This window comes from Tamandua tetradactyla, chromosome 2 (genome assembly GCF_023851605.1).
Source record: "Tamandua tetradactyla isolate mTamTet1 chromosome 2, mTamTet1.pri, whole genome shotgun sequence".
In the NCBI taxonomy this organism is placed as follows: domain Eukaryota; kingdom Metazoa; phylum Chordata; class Mammalia; order Pilosa; family Myrmecophagidae; genus Tamandua; species Tamandua tetradactyla.
In genome coordinates, this window is record NC_135328.1 from 46,589,307 (window position 1) to 46,606,322 (window position 17,016).

General features: G+C 56.8%; 1 protein-coding gene across 13 annotated transcripts in view; it reads right to left on the bottom strand.

The window, feature by feature from the left end:
• The window catches only part of NR5A1 (nuclear receptor subfamily 5 group A member 1), a 30,864-nt gene extending 14,307 nt beyond the window's left edge, over nt 1-16,557 (bottom strand). Inside the window, exons 1-9 of one of the 13 annotated variants that reach the window (XM_077144519.1) lie at nt 16,435-16,557; nt 14,855-14,984; nt 11,994-12,056; nt 11,446-11,573; nt 10,907-11,206; nt 6,696-6,812; nt 6,419-6,560; nt 4,660-4,737; nt 3,805-4,430 (exon numbers count right to left, since the gene is read on the bottom strand). In XM_077144519.1, coding sequence (XP_077000634.1) covers nt 3,805-4,430; nt 4,660-4,737; nt 6,419-6,560; nt 6,696-6,797 — 948 coding nt within the window. In that variant the 5' untranslated portion in view covers nt 6,798-6,812; nt 10,907-11,206; nt 11,446-11,573; ... (1 more) ...; nt 14,855-14,984; nt 16,435-16,557. Of the gene's footprint in view, nt 1-3,804; nt 4,431-4,659; nt 4,738-6,418; nt 6,561-6,695; nt 6,813-7,369; nt 7,428-8,238; nt 8,322-8,478; nt 8,538-10,906; nt 11,207-11,445; nt 11,574-11,982; nt 12,057-14,854; nt 14,985-16,382 lie in introns of those variants that run through there. The other 12 variants (XM_077144482.1, XM_077144509.1, XM_077144497.1 and 9 more) reach the window with 12 other exon arrangements.
• Between the last annotated feature and the right edge of the window lie 459 nt (nt 16,558-17,016).

Below are 17,016 nucleotides of genomic sequence, written 5' to 3' on the forward strand. Positions count from 1 at the left end.
CTCTGGCCTCCCTGCCACCATGGGAACAAGGCTGTTTGCAGTCCCGGCCTGGCCTGCCTGCTTGGTCCCCCTGCCACCCACCCCTCCGGCCAATCCACCACAAATCTTCCTGGAGCCTTGACACTTTGCAGCTTGCCTCAGAGATGGGGTATTTATGGGTGCTGAGCTGACCTCCCTTCCAGCAGCCTCCCTCAGGAGCCCCCTGGGGTCTGATCAGTCTGCAGCCGAAGGCCAGCGGGCTCTGTAATTCTCAGTGGCTGACAAGCCACGGGCTGGCCGTGGCGCTCTCTGGTCGGCGGGCCATCGTTTGTCAGCCTGAGACTGACACAGTTACCGCCGCTTAAATGTACCCATCTATATGGGCAGTTAATTCTGTTGAGCACTGGGGCCCCGGAGCTGGATGCTGAGAGTGAAGTGACGTGGAGATGGGACATTAGGCACTCTTGACCCTTTACCTCCTCCTCCCCAATTCCTATCGCCCCTCCTCCCAGACAGTCCTCCCAGGAACTGTCCAGGGAAGCTGCCTGCCTGGGCTCTGGGCATCCACTGGGCAGTGTGTAGAGGTGATTTTCTGCTACCTTGCAGGTAAGAAGGTGCTTTAGAAGCCCAGAACATGGTGGGCCCCATCTCATAGAACTAGAGTATGCTCAAAGGAGCGTGGATATAATGTCTTTTTTCCCACTTGCCAGTACAGATTAAATTGTATAGTAGCAGAGAGGAGCAGTGAGTAAGGAACTGATACTACTATTTACTTAACCCTTCCTGCCAGGCCTTGTGCTAAGATCTCTACCTGTCCTAGCTCACTGATCCCTTATTACCACCCCATAAGATAGGTGTTATTTAAATGCCTTCCATTTTTTAGATGAGGAAACTGAGGCGCAGAGGAATAAAGTCACTTGCCCAAAGTCACACAGCTAGGAAGTGACAGAGCTTGAACTTGAACCCAGGTCTCTCTGGTTCTGGTCTTTGTTATTAACCTTGGAGCTACTGTCAGATCCAGCATGCTATGATTGTGTGAGGTGGAAAAATAGAGATAAAGGGAGAGCCTGCTAAGCTGGGAAAGAGAATGGAGGAGGAAAACCCCAAGGAGGCACCTGGAGCTCGAGGACAGACATCCTGGCTCCCAGCAATCCTGACTGTTTAGCTAAAACCTCAGGATGTCCCCAGGGCAGCAAGATGCCACCAGCATCACAGGAGACTGAGAAGATCTCAGGTTCTGTGGTGGGAGCCTCATCCTCCCCGGGGAACGCGGGGCCCCAACGGGCTCTAGTTAGCTGTCCATCATCCACTGCCACAGGACCCACTCTCCGTCCAGGCTCTGTCTTCTGAGCCCGCTAACCTCTCCAGCACTGCCTCACAGGGCTGCCAGGAGCTCCCTGAACATGCTAATGTCTTTTCACGCTTCTGGGCCTGAGCCTACGCTATACCCAGTGCCCGGCGTGCCCTTAACCTTCTCGGTCTGCTTCCTATAAAGACACACATCAAAGAAACCTTCCCCGACTTCCTCAAAGACAGCCATTTGCCTTCCTGGTGGACTCCCTCGGCCCCTTTCCCTTGTTCTCAGAGTCAGAGCACCCTGTAACGGCATAATCCATATACACTCTTCTCTCCCTCCTCCTCTAGCCTAACGGCTTCCTGGATCTAATTCATTTCAATGCCCCCAGTACCCAGCAAAAGGCCTGCCGCACTCTCAGAGCAAGAAAGTCCCCTCTCTGTCTGCTAGGATGTGACCTGCCTGGAGGTGGAAGGATGAATGGGATGACCTCGCAATGGTGGGGAACAGGGGAAAGGTAGAGCCTCTGGTCAGCCACAAAGGAAAACAGGGTCACTCAGCACCCTCCACTTTCTGCCTCCTCACCTCTGGCTTTGCAAACAGACACCAGCCCAGGGCCTATTGGAGCAGTGGGAAAGAACTTCCACATGGTGGACAAAAGTCTCTCTAATGGCTGGGCTGGTACTTAGCTGCAAGGCTTCTTCATGAAAGGTGGTGACCATGGTTCATAATCCTGGGCTTGACTCAGAGGCTCTGGGAAGGGGAAGCAGGAAGGTTTGGACCATGGAGGAGCCAGAAGCAGGAAAAAACACTCAGCAAAGCTGGGACAAAAGCCCTTCCCATCCTGCGTGAAAAACCCCGGGAGGCTAGGAAGGCGGCCAGAGGAAGTGCCCTGCCCCTGGATCCAGGGTTCTGGAAGGCCGGGAATGCTCTGCTCCTCCTCCTTCTGCACAGGGGGCTCACGGGAAGTCTGTAGGAGAAGATGGTGACCAACCAAGGGTCCTGGGACTCTCATGCCCCAAAAGGGCCTCCAGTCATGAGTGGAGGACAGATGGGAATGTTCAAGGCCCTGCCTCTTGCCCCATCTACGAGGTCTTCCTGGAGAGGGGGCAGCGATGAGCTGGAGAAGTCCCAGCCCATGACAGACATATGGCACATCCCTATGTCTCAGCCATGACAGGCCCTCCACAGTAGCAGTAGGAGCCATTGCCACCAATTCTTGACATCCAGAGTAAAGATCTCCAGACCCATGACACCCCCAGGCCTAAAGTGTCCCAAGGGCTCACAGTGCCCATGCCCCACCTTACCCACCTACCCCCGCCCATTCCGGGCAGGCAGTGCCCCCAGCCCATCCGGCCACATGCCCCTGGAGGAAGCTCAGGCCCAACTGGCGTCAGCATGACAATACTGCTCAAGGCTGCAGTGGCCCCAGCAGGGAGGGCGATGGGCCCTACTGTTTACACCCAGCCCCAGAACAGCCCAGGGTGGGCTGGCCTGGGAAAGGCAAACACCGATAGGCCTGGGCCAAAGAGTGCCTGTGCTCAGGCCAGGGAAGGATGGGCCTTGACAGAATGCCCTAATCACAGGGAGCCAACAGTGGCAGTTCACAGGCTTTAGGGTGCTTCCGATCACTAGGCAGGATGACTGGGAAGTTCCTCCCTAAGTCTGGCTTCAGTTTCTCCTGCTGCTTTCCTGCTTACTTTAGCCTCAGGTTTCTCAAGCCTCGGGGAGGGAAGGCCCCGCAGTAAGGAAAGTCTGCCTCACCCAGGAAGATCAGCGGCAGGCCCCGTGACCCCAATCTAGCCACCCCACTAGCTCCCCTCCACCACACACAGAGATACACACACACTTACACACAGGATCGACCACCATGCATTAGACATACAGGGATCATTTGTTCCTTCACCTTAGCTGGGAAGAAGAAAGACCCATGGGGACCCCAAACTCTGAGACACTAAGACTCTCATCTATGACATTTGAGGTTGGTGGGGACGGGCAGCCTCCCTGAGTAGGGGGACAAGATGATCTGGATGCCTTTCTCAACATCTGATGGGGGCAGCGAGAGGGTCTTCCAAGGACTCAGCTAGTCCTTTGCAGGATTCTAGGGTCTCAAAGAAAGAAATAAATGCCCACAGAGATGGAGATTGGGGGAGAAACAGAGACTGAAGGGGCTGGAGAAACAGTGAAGCAGAGAGACTGCATACCAGAGAGAGAGACAAAGGAGAGAAAAGGAGGCAGAGAGAAAAGATTCAGAGGCTATGAGAAAGACTCAAGAAATAGAGGAGAGGGAGGGGGTGAGTAATGGTGAGCAGAGAGGCAGTGGGGGAACCAGAGGATACAGAGAGGGACAAGAAAGGCTGTGATGGACCAGATGTTCCTCAATGTCCCAGTGTGTGGCCTTCTTGTCCACAGATGCCGCCTGAAACCGGTCAGGCAGGACAGCCCCATTCCAAGGGGTGACCAGGGCTGAAGCTTGGACAGCTGAGAGGACACCCCAGATCAAGCGGCCAGCCAGGCAGGAGCGGACTCACCTCCAGCTCTTTGAAGACCATGCACCTGCGTGCCCAGTCCACGATGGATATGAAAGTTTGGTCAGCCATTCTGCACAGGAGGCCGAAGGGTGCAGGCTGGTCGGGGCGCCCTTTGGCTGGCTCCTGCAGGCAGCCCACAATGCGTGCCCGCACTTGGTCCTCATCTGGCTCCAGCTGCAGTAGCTGCAGGATGAGCTCGGGCACACCAGGCCCTCCAGAGAAGGGCTCAGGGTAGCCATAGGGTGGCCCAGGCTGTGGGGGGCTGGCATAGGGCTCTGGGAACTCAGACTTGATGGCACGGCCAGGAAAAGTGGGGTAGAGGTAGCCGGCCAGTGGCCCATGGGTGCTGGGCACTGCCATAGGCAGAGCCGGGGCCCCAAAGTCGCCCAGAGGCCCTGCAGGTGGGCCAGAAGCCAGGCCTTTGGGCTCAGATGCATGTAGGCCAGGGGGCAGCATATAGTCCGGCGGGGGAGGGGGTGGTGGGGGCACCCCCATTGGGGGGCCTGTCTCCAGCTTGAAGCCATTGGCTCGAATCTGTGCCTTCTTCTGCTGCTTCAGGGCCCGGTCCCGCTTGTACATGGGCCCAAACTTGTTCCGGCCTCCCCGCATGCGGTCAGCACGCACGGCTGTTGGCAGGGGCAGAAGGTCAGGATCACCCTCCTCCAAGCCACCCTCCACACTGCCCCACTCCCAGGCCTGTCCTAGACATAGATCAGTCCCCTGCTCAATACCTTTACATAGCGCCCATTGCAGGCAGGTGAAGTCATTCTCCTTATCCTGGCATTCAAGGCCCTGCCCATCTTTCCTGGTTCTACCTGATGAGACCCTGCATTCCTTCCACCCCACCTCATTCACCTTTCTGCTCCTCTGCTTGGAATTTCTTCCTCCACTCCACCTTTGCTAGCCCCTCTGCTTCAAATGCCTCTTCAGTGCCTGTTGAATACCCAGCCTTGACGTCACCACCTCCATGAAGTATTTCTAGATTCACCCAGACAGAATCTGCTGTCTTTGCCTCTGGATGTCCTTCTCTTTGCCCACTCTTATCATATCAAGTGGAAACTGTGTGCCCTAGGCTGAGAGCTCCTAGGGGTTCAGCTCTGGCTTCGGGTGCCCAGCACAGAGCTTGGCAAGAAGAGGGAAGAAATAAATGAGTCCTGGTCAGCCTTGTTCACAGATGTGTCTGTGTCTGGCTCTTGTTAACTGACTGCCTGACTCTGTTGAAGCCCTGTTGCAAAACGAGTCAGGCTTCCCTCACCAGCATCAAGTTTGAAGCTGAATCTAGGGCTAGCCAGGTGCTGACCAAATGTTCTTTTGCCTTGGCAAGAATGTGTCATGGGCTAGACCCAACAGGTGCATCTCTGCAGCTGTAGCATGGCCCTAGCCCTTGCTTAGACAGAGCCCCACCCTGGGCTCCCAGGAGAAAAGAGGGAGAGGGCAGGCACTCAGCAAGAGACAATGGCCTGGGGCTGGCCTGGCCAATCTTCCCTCCTCCACAATGGGCAATCCTGCTCTGCTCCCTCTGGCTGCTCCAGGGTTTTCTACCGCCCACACCAACCAGTTCTCCTGGCTCCTCAGGACATGGAGATGAGGATGTGGACTCTGGGACAGCAGAGGATAACCCCCTCACATCAAGAGTCCCTCTAAGTGCCAACATGTACCTGCAGGTCTAGAAGCCACTTGGAGCCAGTTCAAAAACTTGCTGCCTGCTGGGTGGAAGCACATGACTGTCCCCCTCAAAAAGCTCATATCTTTCTTGCTGAAATACCTTCCTCCTCTCTGAACTGACAGCTAGGAGGATGAGTGTGGGGAGGGAAGAACGGATCTGGGTCCTCTTGGGGGAATTGTTCTTCATTTCCCAGCCCTCTCAGGGGGTAGCTGAGAACACCGTGAGAAGGAATCGCACCCGCTGAGTGAATGAACTGAGTGAAACCTTTGGAAGGATAGATGGATAGATGGATGGTAGATGGATGGATGGATGGACAAATGGGTGGGCTGAATGAGTGAGGGCTGGACAGAGAGAGTGGACAGATAATAACAACATAAGTAATGATAATAACACAAAGAACACAATGTTAACCTGTTGAACATTTACTGTGTGCCAGATACTGTACTAAGGGTGTTTCACACATTCTCTAAATATTCACACTAACTCAAGAAGGAAGGAGCTATTATTAAGTCTGTTTTTTCAGGTGGGAGATCTGCAGCTCAGAGAGGTTAAGGAACTTGCCCAGGGTCACCCAGCCTGTAAGTGGGATTTGAAGTTGGGTAAAGGCATTGATGTTTCCACCCTCACTGGTGTTGGGCAGAGCTGGGTCACGCACCTCAGGGGCTGGGAAGAGGGTCATCTCCCTAGGATCCACTTCCAGATATTTGTCCAACCCAACGAGGCTGGTCCTGGATGTATCCCCTGCCACCAGGGCCCTGAGGCACCCAGGGCCAATTATCACCCCCCACCCCCCACCCCCGGCTCTCTCACAGGAGCCCGTGACAACATGTGAGGGGCCAATCATCTGGCCCCAGAAACTTCGAGAAGGCCAGTAGTGTCCTCTGCTCTCCTCCCAAGCGCCCTCCCCCGAGTCGGAGGCCAGGGGTCGGGTTCCCGCCGCACGCGCACCTTCCAGACGCATCCCCACCGTCAGGCACTTCTGGAAGCGGCAGAAGGGACAGCGCTTGCGCTGCGTCTTGTCGATCTTGCAGCTCTGGCTTTCGGTGCACGTGTAGTGTTTGTTGTTCTGCACCGTGCGCTTGAAGAAGCCCTGGAGAAGAGGGGAGTCAGCGCAGGAGGAGCCGGCCAGTCTCCCCCTCCTCCCCGCTCCCGGACGCAACTCTCTGCCCCTCGGTGCAGGGCCCTCCACGCGGTTCCCGCGCGCCGTGCCGGCTCACGCGCTCACCTTGCAGCTCTCACACGTGAGCAGCCCGTAGTGGTAGCCGGATACCTTGTCCCCACACACGGGGCACAGTTCGTCCAGGTCCTCGTCGTACGAATAGTCCATGCCCGCGGCGTCCGCCTGAGGAGGGAGGACGGGTCACCGCGGGCCTGGCAGCATCTGACAGCGCCGCAGACCGCGTTCGGCCCGCCTCGCACCCCCGCTCCCCGGGGCGCCCTCCTCACCGGCCCGAGCTGTTTCACCCTGGCCAAGGCCGCCTGTGTGGGGCACCCGTTAGAGCGCCCTGAAGCAGCCCCCCCCTCACACCATTAGGATGTGTCTGATGCAGCCCCGATTCCCGTGTTTTAAAGATCTGGTCCCCACTTCCGCTCAGCGCCCCCCAACCCCCGTCTTCGCCCAGGCCCGAGGCTGCCCCGGAGGCCGCGCCCGCTGCTCCCGCGCTGCCCCCACCGCGACCCGCCCGGGACGCTCGGATTCGATACGCTTTGATCCAGATTCGTTTGTCTGAGAACAAAACCCCGATTCTGTGAAAACGCGATGGGCTTGGTCGCGGAGTACATGCCGATGAACCTGGGCGGAGTGGGGCTACGGGTGTCGGGCCGTGTGGCCTGGGGACCGCACAGAGACAGTCTGGGAGAGACAGAGAGGTGGGCAGGAACGAGAGCAGAGACACTGACCGATGCTGCTCAACGGAGAGCGAATCCCCGGGAAGACAGAGACAACGAAAACCTGAGAGAGACAGAGACATAATGATAATCGAGTCAGAGACACCGAGAGGCAGAGAAAAATGGGGCGAGGGAGAGGCGCGGGGTGGGGGTGGGGGGAGCGGGGGACAGAGAGAGAGAGAACGAGAGAGACAGCCAGACACTTGGATCAGAGACACTAAGACACAGCCCCAAAGAGAAAACCTAAAGGAGAAAGACGCAATGAATCAAAGACACAGGGAAGGACAAGAGCCAGACCGTGACACCGAAAGACGAGAAAAACCTGGGAGAGACCGAGACAGAGAGAAAGTGACAGAGACACTGAGAGAAAACCTGCAGAGACGGAGGCGACCAGCGGGAGGGTCGGGGACGGGGAGACGCACAGAAATACAAGCCGGACCCGGGGCTCCCAAGCTCCCAGGCGGGGCCCTGCAGAGTCCGACCAGGACAGGGGCCCGGGCCGAGAGAGACTGAAAACGACGGTGCCCGGGACAGAGATCCCGAAAGCGTGGAGCAGCTGGGGCCCCCGAGCTGGGCGAGACAAAGCCCGCGGCAGCGACGGCCAAACGCGAGGCGTAGCCAGTGCCCCCGAGAGCGAGACGTCGGGCGGAGAGACGGTGAAGAGGGTGCAGAGAAGCCCGCGCCGCCGGCCGGGGAGCCGTAGGCAGGGCGCGGGGCGCAGAGACCTCGGGCGGAGACCCCGCGGGCTCCAGGAGGCCGAGCCCGAGGTGGAGCAGCGACCTCGGGCGGAGAGTCGAAGTCCCAGGGAGGGAAGCACGCAGAGCCCTGGCCCCAGACTCGAGATAGGGCGCGACGGCGGTCGCGTCCCGCCCGGCGCCCACCTGGCGGTGGCTACAAGCAGCAGCACCCCGCGTCCCGCCCGCGCGGAGACCCGCACCCCCAGGCCGCTTCGCCGCCGCCAGCGGTGAGCCGCACCCGGGCGCAGCGCCGCCCGCCGGTGATGACGGCCGCTTGGGCCGGGGGCGGGGAGGCGGGGGCGCTGGGCTGGCGGCGCTGGGCCTCGACGCCCCCTCCCCCGCCTCCCCGTCCCCCGCCGCCTCCTGGGCCGCTGCGAGGCGCACCTGGGACCCGGGCCCTTCCGCCGCCGTTGCACGCTGCGCGAATCCGCCGCGCTGGGGTCCGGGGCTGGGCCCTCTATATCCGCGCGTGCGGTATCCGGGGGCGGAGGCCTGGCCCGCGTCCTCCCCACCAAGTTCCCGGCTCGCGCCCTCGCCCACCACCCCCCTCCCCCAGCCGGACTCGCTTTCTCACCCTCTCCGCCACCCCATTCCCAGCCCGGCTCCCCGAAGCCCGCGCATAGCCAAGAAACAGCAGAACCCGGGAGCCCCTGAATCCAGGCAGGTGCAGCGCACTGGGGAGCCTCGGGCCACCGGCCTTCGGAGCGAGGAGGCGAGCCCCAGTTTGCAAGTACAGCTTAGTGGTAGCGAGGGCCACTCTTGGGGCACCAGTCGTTTTACAACATGGATGTGGGTGAGGGCGAGAGAAGGGAGCGCCGTGACCAAGGCACGGGTTCAAGACTAGAAATCAGGTTTCTCATTGTGGCCCTGCCATATTTCTTACTTGAGTCTTAAGCAAATTTCTCCCCTCTCTAGTCCTCAGTTTTCTCACCTCTGCAATGGGTATGATGAATATACTTCTTTTAATTGTTAGTGCGGACGAATCCACGTAGTATTGGCAAAGCATGCGTCTGGCACGGAGTAAGCACTCAGTAAGCATTGGGAGACGTGGAGCAAACCCCTTCTCCTCCACGAGCCTTATTTTCATCGGCGGGAAATAGAAATCATGGTGATCCCACTCTGCGAGTCCCCCCGGGGTCTGGTGAGGACCTTACGTCCCCGAGGGCGCAAAATGCTACCCGCCCCCACTCCTCCACCCCCACCCCCACTCCCGCCCCAGGTGGGAGAAACCCTCTCCCACCATCCCCCCACCCCCGCTCTGCGATCCCGCCGGACCGAGGACCGGGAAAGGAGCTCCCCGCAATCTCAGGGACAAAGGGATGCCGGGTCCTGACCCGACCGCGCAATTGCTCTGTAGAATGTCCATAGGCCACCCTCATTTTTCAGATGAAGAAATTGAGACCCGAGAGAAGTCTCAAGAAGGCGAGAAAGGCGAGACTCCGCCGTGCCCCCTCAGGGACCCAGGGTCGAAGAGAGGGAGGACGCCGGAAAATAGGCAATTGTACAGCATCAGTGGGGCAAACAACCGAAAGACCCAGGCCAGCAGGTTCGGAGCCTGCGCCTTGTGAGCCGCCTGATCTCGGTCCCGAAGCCTCCGGCTTCTGCCACAGCTGGCGCTCTGGTCCTGGGAGCCGAGGCCTGGCGAACCCACACAGACCACCTCTCATTTCGCTCACTCTGCGGAGAAGCGGAAACTGCCGCCGACTTGCTGTGCAAGTTCAGGCAGGTCTCTTTACCTCTCTGAACCCGTTTCTCCATATATAAAATAGAAAAGATCTTCCCTATAGACGGTGTTCTGCGGTTTTCATAGATTCTATGGGCAAAAATCTTGGTAAGGAGGGAAGGCAGAGAGTGCAAGCCGGTGAGTTGCGAGTCCTCCACTGCCCCACCCGGTCCAAGCCCCTGAAACACAAAAGCATTTGCGTAGTGGGGAGTGTGGAGTGTCAAGCCCCTGAAACACAAAAGCATTTGCGTAGTGGGGAGTGTGGGGTGAGACAGGGGCTCCTTTTGCCTCTGAACAGCCCCCCACAGGGAACAGGCCCTCAGAAAACGGGAAACGGGAGAGGCAGCCCCTCTGCAGAGAGCAGTGAAGGGAGGGAATCGGCTGGGCAATGCTGAGGAAGACAGCGTGAGCACAAGTCTGGGCTGGGGGGCCAGGTGCAGATGGGGGCTGGACTCTGAGCCAGTTTTCCCCCTTATCCCTCCATCTCAACTCCCCTCTTTCCTAAGTTGGAGGGCCCTTGGGCTGACTGGGTTGCATTGCACACACCCCCCACAGTGCCAGCTCCCAGTCCAACGTATGGGGAATGATAGCTCCTGACCCACCTCCCCAGGAAAGCAAACAGAGGATGCTTTTCTCCCCACAGAAGCTGGGCTGACAGATGGACACTGGAGACAGAGCCACAGATCACATAGAGACATGCAGGCATCCACAGAAACACACAGACACAGAGGCAGGGAGAGCCAGAGACCAGAAGCCAGGGGCCCAGAGCCACACACACGCTCACAGATTCCTAGACTCGGACCGACATATCCCTGTGCACGCCGACCACAGGTAGACAGCGGGACGCTGGCAGACCCCCACAGAGCCTGTTTCCACAGGCCTAGCCCCTCCCATCAGCCACCCAAGAAAGAAGAGGGGTATCAGGGTGGGAGGACAGGTCTGGGGAAACCCCTGGCCCCTTCTTCCTTCCCTGCCCAGGGCAGTGGGCGCCAGACACTCAGCAGAGCAGGCAGTGGCCGGCCCAGGCCGCAGGGAGGCACTGAGGAGGGAGGCTGGCCATTAGAGGCCTGGGCCCAGGCCCTCACTTACGGAGCGGAAGGCGAGCTCTCACGCCGGATGAAGGTAGACAGTGGGCCCGGGGGTCCAGGAAGAGGGTCCGGTGGCCCAGGTGGGGCAGTGGGGACCGTGGGCACGCAGGAACTCCTTCACGCCACAGTGGGCGCGGGCGGACAGCAGACTGGCGCTGTCTGTCCGTCCTCCTCCTCCTCCCCGCCCTGGGGGGGGGAGGCACCGAAGGCCCAATTGGTCTCTGCCCCCACGTGACTCTGCAGGCCTCTCTCCTTCTTTGTTGGTGTTTCTCTTCATTTAGGTCTATTTTTTTTTCTTCTCCTAAAAGAAAAAAAATACCCCTATCTATCTGGGGGCCGCGGGTGGGGGCGGAGGCCAAGGCACTCTGGAGGCCTTGGCCAGCTGGCTATTCCAGGCTGCTGGGGGAGCCCAGAGGCAGGGACCCCATGTAGGCGGGTAGGCAGCCTCGCTTGTTAGCGAGTGGGTGGGAGTGGGGCCTGATTTATGGGCTGCTCCCCCTCCCAGCTTGCAGCCCAGCATCTCTCCCCTTGAATGGCTACCTCTCTAGGGCCTGGCCCAGCATGGTCCAACAGACCCAGACATGGGAGTGGAGTCAGGCCACGCCTGTGCAGAGGCAGAGGTATGGACAACTTGACTCTGGTGCTTTGACCTGGTTCTTTTATGTTTCCTGAAGTGAAGAAAGGAAGAAAGGGGCAGAAAGCAGACAGGTAAGCTGACTGAGCACCTCCTGTGGGCGTTCCATGTTGGCGTCTCTGAATATCTCCATCTCCTTTGGGCTAATGCTCCCAGTAGATGGCTGGGGAAACTGAGGTTGGACTGAGACTGTCTTTGGGCCCAGGTGCTTGGTTACAGGAGCCCCAGGTTGGGCCAAGTGGGCAAACAGGCCAAGATAGGGGAGGGCAGAGGGAAAGGGGTTTTGTCTGGAAGACCAGCCCTCCTGAAGAGGCCTGGGTGGTCCCCATCCAATCTCCAGGAGCAGACAGATCTTGAATTTTCCTGGTCCCATAGGGCCCAGACTGCTCTGTCCTGAACCCCTCCCATGAGTGGCATGCTTATTTGGGCATTTCTTCATCCACCTGGCGTTTACCGAGTGAGTGCACATCAGATGTCAGGCGCTGGTCGAGGCACTCTTTTCTAAGCACTGAGGATTCTGCAGTGGAGAAAAGGGAAGAAGTCTCGGCCCTCAGAGGCTTTACCTTCCAGTCCTTCTCATTGTGAGACAGGTAAGAGCAAGGGGTGGGGGTGGGGGTGGCAAGGAGCAATCACTGGTAAGAACCATTACCCCACCCCCACCCCATTCATTTGAAGAAATAGGCAAATCTTGAAGAATGTATCTGGCTTGGGGTAAGAGGGACTTTTCTGGATATCTAAAATCACCTGTATTTAAAACCCAGTATGTCCTTTTCTCATTTGTTGCTTAAAACAAAAGGTTTATTGTGAAAATACATTCAAGACAATGGTTTTGCTTACGGTCATAACCCACTTATTCTACTGATTAAATATTTTCTAATTCTACCTATAATAAAACATACAGCTTATGTCCCAATATGCATGACCTCATAATTAGGTTTTTTTTCCAATGGAAGTTCTTACAAATCTCTTGCTTGACTGAACCTAATAAATTCCCCCATTTTAACGCAGTGATTTTGTTTCTGGATTAGTACCATTAATCCTCTGGGTTTAAGAAAGAAATATCCCAGTAAGTACACTATGGCATCAACATGCCAAATACATGTAACATCAGTGACAGCAGAAACAAAGTCATGATAATTTGCACTGTTTTGATGGGAGACTTTGTAAAGTGGGGTCCACTTTCCCTGCCTTCTTTTTTGTTTGTTTGTTTTTATTGTTTTGCTTTTTTTCCCTTGCCTTCTTAAAAAGGGCAAACAGGATCTTTCAACACCACAATGCCAAGGAAAGAGCAAAGCTGACTTGGCCAGTTTTGTGGTGAGTCCTTGAGCCCTGAGGAGAATCTCTGAGGGCCTAGCAGCAGAGATTCTGGATTAAATCCCAGTTCTGCCACCTTCTAGCTGTGTGACCTGCATCTAGTCACTTCCCCTCTCTGAGCCTCATGTCCTCTCTGTAAAATGGAGACAAAATGAGACAGTGTAACATAATCGGTGACTTCCTGGCATATAGTGTGTGCTCAATAAATGTTGGCAAAACACAGCCAACCAACTGAAGGACTGTTAGGTCTGTCCTTAGGGGCCCTTTCTGTGTCGAGTTTGAGATTGCAACATCACCATGATGTTTGCCCTTCTGTGATAGAGTGACTCACTCCAAACTGGGGAACCCAGGGAGGGAAGGCTCAGGGCTGATTTGCCTCTAGGTCCACAGAAGCCAGCACAGAGCAAGCATTAGTGAGTGTTGGTTGAATAATTGTTCGTCCCTGCACTGCAGGCTCCCAGATGCTGCCAGTGGGCATAGAGGTCTGCTTCCTGCTCCTCCGTGGCCCTGTTCCTTTCCCTTTAGGCAGTCAGTTGTCAGTTCCCCCCACCACTCAGGCTAGGCACTCCTCACCCACTCCCCAAATTTCCAATCAACACTGGATAAGTTGGGTGAACCTCCTCTTGTTCTGTGCTGCCCCTCCCCTGCCCTCATCCATACTGGCTGTTCTGTGGGAACAAGAGGAGCCAGGGGTTGCCAGATGCAGGGAATGGCAAGGCCCTAATACAAAATTGCCTCCTATGGGCCAGGGCTGCTACTAACCACTCTACACCTGTGGTCAATCTTGAGCCCTCTCCATCATCCTAGGAGGTAAGTAGTTTTCCCTTCACCTCCCAAAGTAACATTTGAGAGATGAGGCAACTTGGCCCCAGAGAGATGAGGCTGCGACCCAGAGTCACAAAGCAGGGGAGTGGTGGGAACAGGATTCAAATCCACACAGTGGAGTCCAGAGCCTAGACTTGCAGACTCTGAGTGCTCCTGGCTCTCTAAGAGCCCCTGGGTGGCCTATTTGCCCTCTCTTTCAAGCTCCAGCCCAGGTGGTCCCGGGCCACAAGACCCCCGGGAGGAGGAGGAAAAGGGATGTAGTCCTGACCGAGGCTTCCCGCCTGCCTCCCTCCCCAGGAAAACAAAGCCCAGGGTCTCTTTCCTAAGTGGGGACTTTCCCAACGTGCCAGGCCTATTTCCTGGAGGTAGAACAAGGAACAAACAAACCTGAGACCAAGAAACTGAAAGAGAGGGGAGAAATGGGTTGAGGTACAGTGTAGAAAGGAGATAGACTGAAAAAGAAAGAAGCCAGAAAATGAGAAAAGGAAACTGCACTGACAGCAAAAGAGACCCAGAGATGTTCAGAGCCTGGGAAAGAGAAGGAGAGAGAGAGAGCGAGAGAGAGAGAGACACTGAGGCAGAAAATGAAAAAAGAGAAAGGGGTAGGGGTCCAGAGAGCTGGAAGCAGAGGGAGTGTGGAGACCCTGTGCCGGGCAGAGGAGGGGGTGGGCCTGCTGGCAGCAGCAGAGGCTGTTTCCGCTGTACCCCTTATCAGCCTGCTGCCAGATGTTCAGATCCGATGCCAATGTCAGAGAAGTCCATAGTGCCGGGTCAAGGCCGTGGCCGCGGGAGCCTCAGCTGCAGTGTGGGGAGGGGGGCCAGGGGCCTGCAATGGACCTGCTCAGTCTTCCCCCTCCACCTTTTGGCTCTCTGGCTGGACCACCTGGTGGGGGTGGGGAAGACCAGGTGCCTCTGGGAGCCACTTCTCCAGACAGAGAGTAGAGACTTGGGGGAGGCAGAGTGGAACTCCTGGCAACAAATGGACACATACATCTTTGTACAGCCCCACATGAGAGGAAGCACATGGACACATGCCCAAGACACACACGAGTGCATATGAGTGCACAAAGCCAGGCGGGGACAACTCACAGATAGTGCTCCATCACTGCACCCCCTCTGCACCCCACAGCCTGCTGGAGCCTCTGTTCTGCATGATCAGCTCTATGGCCCTCTCACCTGAACCAGGGTTGCAGTTAGAGCTCTTTGCAGCTGGCAGGGTTTCCAGTGGCCACCCTCCTCCTCTGTGAACATGATACTCTCACAATCTGCATGCTTCTGAGGGCTGGGCCAAGGGACCCGGGACCCCCTGGAATAAGAGGCCTGGTGGAGATCCTCAGCAAGAACTGCAGGAGCTGCATGTCAGGCAGTGCTGGGGCTGCAGCCTTGGGATTGGGACTCTCCGCCATGCTCCCGGAGTGTGCAGCCACAGCTGGGGCTCCCTTCCTAGGGTAGCTTATCTCACCGTGCACACGCTTGGCCCTCAAGGGGTGACCCAGCCTTGCTCCCCACATTCCTCTTCAACCACGCAGCCGGTGGGCCCCCCACAGACATGAGACAGAGCCTGTGCTTGGGGGGTGTGCAGGAGCCGTCATTCAGAGCCCCACCCCCCACCCCAGGTCCCAGCCCTCTGCAGCCATCTCTGGGGTCTTGTCTTTCTTTCCTTTTTATCTCTGAGCATCTCTCCAGTTTTATCTGACCCCATGAATCTATGTCTGTCATTGTTTTGCCCCAATCTATCTTTTGGAATGTCTATTTCTTTCAGCTTGTTTCAGTCTCCCAGTCTGTCTCTCTTTGCTCTGTCTCTCTCTGGGGCCCTTAAGGGGGATTAAATCCGGGGGTATCACTGCTCTTCTTTTTGGCTCATAGTAGCTAGCCTCAGTGGGAACATATGAGAAATCAGTCTTGGGGTGGGCATGGGGGAGGGCCTGGGCAAATGGAGGTCTTAACTTGTAATTGGTGCCCTAGGCAGCCCTAGCAGTGCAGGCCCCCTTCCCACCCACCTGCTAAGAGTCAGTCCAGATACCGGACATTGATCAGAGCCTGGAGCTGGTGGGCTCCCTGGTATTGAGGAGAAGACTGAGGGGTAGGAGGAAGAAGCTGGAACTGGAGGTCTCCAGGCCTGAGGGCCTCCTTCCTGTTTGTAGGGAAGTGACTGCCTCAGAAAGCTGCTCAGGGGAGAGGAGGGAGGCCACAGTGACTTCCGGGAAGCTAGCCAAGGGCCCGAGGCCACCCTCCCTGTACCCACATGGGGCCCTCTGGCCCTGGCTTAAAATAGTGCAGTTCCTCCGCTGTTGCTGCTGGGCCCGGCCCAGCTCTCAAAGGGCTGCTGGCTGCTGGCTGCTGCTTATACTGCCAACCGTGGCCTGGGATGGAGGGGGACGCACCCAACTATGCAGTTCTTCCCCAGATTGAGGCTGAAGGCTGTGTGTTGGCAGTACGGGTGGGAGAGGGGGCATTGTAGGGAAAGCAGTTCATGGAGTTAGAAGCCTTAGATTAAAATCTCAGCTCCAATAATGATCAGCTGTGTAACTGAGATGGTCCATGCTGCCTTCCTGAGCCTCAGTTTCCATTTATGTAAGATAGGATGAGGGCTTGGCTTCCAACCTAAATAAGACCACCTATATAGGCTCCTCAGACCCTTGCCAGGCATAAAGTAGACATTCAGAAATTGGGAGTTCCCTTTGCCTCTTTTGCTAGATTGTACCTCAAACTCCTCACCCTGAGGAAGGGTCCTTGTAGCTTTCCTCAGTACCTACACTGTTCCTAGGACTAGGTGTTGAGCAGGGGAGGTCTGTGGAGAGGGAGTTTCCAGGGAGGGCAAGGATGGGACTTTGGTCTCCATGGTGAGACTTGTTGCCAAGGGAACAAAACTCCAAGAGCCCTGGGTCTGGCAGTTGGGCACTTTAGCCACAGCCCAGAGAGGCTGATTACCAACACTGTGGACCTAGAACCCTAATAGGCAACCAGGCTAACGGCAGGTCAAACTCTGCTGGATTTCTGCTTTTGGGGTGAGGGGCTGCAGCTCCCCTCACACAGCTTCCTCTTATGAATTGACTTCATTAAGCTCCTACTTTGAGCCAGCCATGGCCAATCCTCCTTAAACCCCTGAGACATAGGTACTGGCCTCTCTATTTATCTAATAGGGAAAGTGGCTCAGAGAAGTATCCACTGGATCCAGGTCATGTGTAACTAGTATGGGGGAAAAGCTGGGATTAGAACTCAGGTGGTAAGACCCCTGATAGATGTGCCTGCTGTCACATGAGTTGTCCGAGGGAAGTGATCCCTGGGAGAGGGCTCCATAGAACCACACCCAACCCCCAACCTCATTCCAACACTCT